The sequence below is a fragment of the Nothoprocta perdicaria genome, unplaced genomic scaffold, assembly GCF_003342845.1.
Source record: "Nothoprocta perdicaria isolate Ctin4 unplaced genomic scaffold, notPer1 scaffold_317, whole genome shotgun sequence".
Classification (NCBI taxonomy): Eukaryota; Metazoa; Chordata; class Aves; order Tinamiformes; family Tinamidae; genus Nothoprocta; species Nothoprocta perdicaria.
Genome location: NW_020455552.1, coordinates 555295 through 559302, shown reverse-complemented (window position 1 = coordinate 559302; position 4008 = coordinate 555295). Strand labels below are relative to the sequence as shown.

The 4008-nt window shown below is 69.9% G+C and overlaps 1 protein-coding gene across 1 annotated transcript in view; it reads left to right on the top strand.

The window, feature by feature from the left end:
* The first annotated feature begins 1575 nt into the window (after positions 1-1575).
* DTX1 (deltex E3 ubiquitin ligase 1) overlaps positions 1576-4008 on the top strand; it is a 6589-nt gene continuing 4156 nt past the window's right edge. Inside the window, exon 1 of the mRNA XM_026042895.1 lies at positions 1576-1807. Within this exon, the coding sequence (XP_025898680.1) occupies positions 1576-1807 (232 nt within the window). The remainder of the gene's footprint in view (positions 1808-4008) is intronic.

Genomic DNA, 4008 nt, shown 5'->3' with positions numbered 1-4008 from the left:
GGCGGGGGGGGCTGCACCGTGCGCGGGGGCGGGCGCCGGGGGCACCGTGCATGGAGCAGGGGGGCACCGGCGGTACCGTGCACGGGGGGGGCTCCGGGGGCTGGGCCCGGCCTCTCCACCTCCCCCCCGCCGTGAGCAGCCGGGCTCCAGGGAGGGAGGGTCTTGCACCGGGCACCCCCCCACACACTCCCCGCACCACGTTTTGGGGGGTGCTCGGGGCTCCCCATGGGCGTTTGGGTGCGTTCACCCCCCGTGCGGGGTGCGTGGCCGTGGGGGGGCCGGGGCTGCCGCGYGCCTGTCTGTGTGTGGCTGTGCGTGTCCATGTGTGTTTGTGTACGGCGCCCGCCACGCAGCAAACGCCTCCCTGTCCCCCCCCCCCGTCATCGCTGGCACTGTGGGGCTGGGGGAGCCCAAGCCGGGTGGGGGGCACGGGCAGGGGGAGCCGGTGGCCCGGGGTGACCCCCCATCGTGGTGCCTGCAGTGCAGCCCATAAATCAGCACGGCCGGGGCGGGTGCGCAGGGCCCGCGGGCTCCCCGCGCGGTGCAGCGGGAGCGACGGGGCTCCCTGTGTAGTGCAGCGGGTGCAATGGGGCTCGTCATGCGGTGCAGCGGGAGCGATGGGACTCCCCACGCGCTGCAGCGGGTGCAATGGGCCTCCCCATGCGGTGCAGGGGATACAATGGGGTTCGCTGCACCATGCAGGGAGTGCAACGGGGTTCCCCGTGAGGTGCAGCAGATGCAATGGGGCTCCCTGCATGGTGCAGTGGGTGCAATGGGGCTCCCCGCACRGTGCAGKGGGTGCAATGGGGCTCCCCGCACAGTGCAGGGGGTGCAATGGGGCTCCCCGTGCACTGCAGTGGGTGCAATGGGGCTCCCGCTGTGGTACAGCTGGTGCAATGGGGCTCCCTGTGGCCTGCACTGCACCTGCCCCACTGCCACTGCACGGATGGGCCCCGGAGGGGCTGGAACCGGGAGGCATCGTGGGCCCCGGTGGCCCCATGTGGCTGTTCCCAGTGTGGCCAGCCAGCACYGTACCCCTGTTTTGCAGGTGACATTATCCACCCCCCTGCCCCGGCTGTACCCTGGGGACCGCGGCAGAGCCACTGGGGACACAGACTGAGCAGCGAGGCCTGAGGAGCACCAGGACGGGGGCTCCCTGCTCCAGCCGTTGAGGACACCACGGTTCGGGACCCCACTGCTGGGGCCATCACCGCTGGGGACGCCAGCAGCACGTGCCATCCCGCTGGAGGGCACCAGGGCCGCCTCTCCGCAGCACCCCCAGCGCCGGCTGCCCGGCGGGATCCCCCCTGCCAGCGCGCGGAGCACGAGGACGGAGAGCGGGCGGCAGACGGGGACGCCGCGGGGCCGCCGTCGCCGCCGGGTGATGGATTTTGCCCGTGCCGAGCGGCTGCCCCGCGGGAGCGGAGCCAGGCGACCGCGGAGCCGTTGGGAGCCGCCGGGTCCCCGCCGGGCCCGGCAGTGACTGCAGCGTCCACAGCGTCCCTCGGGGAGGAGAAGGGGCACCAGGCCCAGGAGCCAGCCCTGCGGCCACCCGTCCCATCCCATCCTGCCACCATGGCCCGGCCGGCACTGCTGGCGCCCGGCGGCTTCCCGGCGCGCGCCGTGGTCTGGGAATGGCTCAACGAGCACGGGCGCTGGCGGCCCTACTCGGCCGCCGTGAGCCACCACCTGGAGCAGGCGCTGCAGGAGGACGCGCGCGGCCGCGTGCCGCTGGGCCCGGCCGACGCGCAGCTCGCGCCCTACGTCATCGACCTGCAGGCCATGCACCAGCTGCGCCAGGACACGGGTAAGGGGACGGGACCCCCGCTCGGCTCGGCTCGGCTCGGGCGGCCGCCTCTCCATGCCGGCCTCATCGCCTCCATCCCAGCGCCTCTCTGCTTGTTCATCTGCGCTCCGTTCCTACCATCGGTCCAAGCGTCTTGGTATCTGTCCATTTATCTGTCATCCCTTCCGTGCATCCGTCTGCCCAGGGACGTGTCCTGCTCTCCGTCTGGCCTGTTTCTGTCGCTCCTCGGCTTCGCTGGGCTCCCGTCTGCTGGGAATTGCAGGAGATTTTTCCTCCCTCATTTATTCTTTATCCTCCCCTGCCTCCTTCCTCCACCATGGGTCCCTTTCCTGAGGGGTGGGCACCCTGTCCCCTGCAGCCAGCAGGCACTGGGGCACCTCCGTCCTTCCCTCCCAGTGCAGCCGGAATCTCCGGCGGGATGCAGGGCGCACCCAGGACACACATGCCCGCGGGAGCCGGGATGCCATCCCGCAGCCCCGCACTTGGACACCAGTGTTCCCGCTGGGATGGTGCCCCCGAGGTGCCCTGGGTGCAACGGGGGCCGGACTCGTTCCGCGGCCGCGGCGGGAGCCGGACTCGCTCTGCAGGAGCGGACGCTGCGAAAGGAGGTGACCCCATTCCCGGCTGCAGGGCCGAGCTCCGCTCCCGCGGTCCCAGCGGTGCTGCCGCTGATCCGGAATCTTCCTGGTGGCCTTGGGGGTACCTGTGGTCCCCGCGGGTGCAGGGGCTGCGCCTGCCCGTGCTGCCTCCTCTTCCTGCATCCCGCTCCGCTCCAGGCTGGATGGGCCTGGGACATGGCTGAGCATGGGATGCAGCGTGGGGTGCAAGTGGGATGCAGACAGAATGAGGGATGCAGATGTGAGTGGGATCCGGGACAGGGATTGGAAGGGGGTGAGGGATATGGATGTGAGCGGGAAGCAGGACAGGGATGAGAGCAGGATGTGGAATGGGGATGCAAGTGGGATGTGGATGCAAGGGGGAAGTGGGATTTGGATGCAAGTGGCAATGAGATGTGGTTGCAAGTGGCAGTGGGATGTGGGGCATGGATATGAACGGGATGCAGGACACRGGTGTGAGCAGAGTGGGGGATGTAGGATGTGGATGTGGCCGGGCAGCAGGATGCAGGACATGGATGTGAGCGGGCAGTGGCATACAGGATGTGAGAGGGATGTGGGATGTGGATGCAAGTGGGGTGCAGATGTGAGAAGGATGTGGACGCGAGCAGGCAGTGGGACGCAGGGCACTGGTGCAAGGGGGATGCGGATGCAAGACACGGGATGCAGACGCAAGCAGGCAGTGGGATGCGGGTGCAAGCAGGGTGCAGGATGCGAGCAGGCAGCGGGATGCAGGAGATGAGCGGGAAGCAGGACGCGGAGCCGGATGCGAGCGGGCAGGTTTCCATCGGCACCCCACGGAGCTGGCTCAGCACGAGTCGGCGCTGGGGCCGGGCTCWGCCGCCTGCAGCCGCGGGTGATTAATGACCGTTATTAGAGTCGTTAATAGGGCTGGGTAAACGGGGCTGGAGAAAAAGCAGCGGGTGCTTGAGGAGCACCAGGTGCRTCGGCATCGCCCGGCGTGTCCCCTGCAAAGTAGCTGCACACGGGGCTCGGCGGGGCCCTGTCTGCACCCACGGCGGTGCCGGCTGCTGGCCAAGGCACCGCGCGGGGCCGGCACGAGCCGCAGTGGCCGCCGGTGCCGCCGCGCGGAGCTTCGCGAGTCCCCGGGGAGGGCGCGCRGCCAGCGCAGCCACCGCCATCCAACGGCCCGCGGGCAGGGACGGGGCCCCGCGCCGCCCGTCCTGGCACCCAGGGCTCCCCCGGGAGCTGCTGCTGTCACCCGGCCTCCTCCCGCTCCTCCTCCTGCTCCTGCATGGGAGCAGGGTGCGGGTGCAGCCGGGCGCACTGGGTGCCACATGAGGCTGCAGGGGGGACTAGTGCAACCCTGTGGGCAGGGTGTGTGCTGGGGGGCTGTGCCGCGGTGCCAGGGTGCTGCACTGGGTGCCATGCAGGGTGCCGTGCAGGGTGCTGCACGGGGCATGGTGCTGGCTGCTGTGCAGAGTGCTGTGCAAGCTGCTGCGCTAGGTGCCATGCAGGGTACTGCACTGGGCATTGCACTGAGTGCTGTGCAAGGTGCTGTGCAAGGTGCTATGCTGGGTGCTGTGCAGGGTGCCATGCAGAGTGCTGCACTGGGTGCTGTGCAGG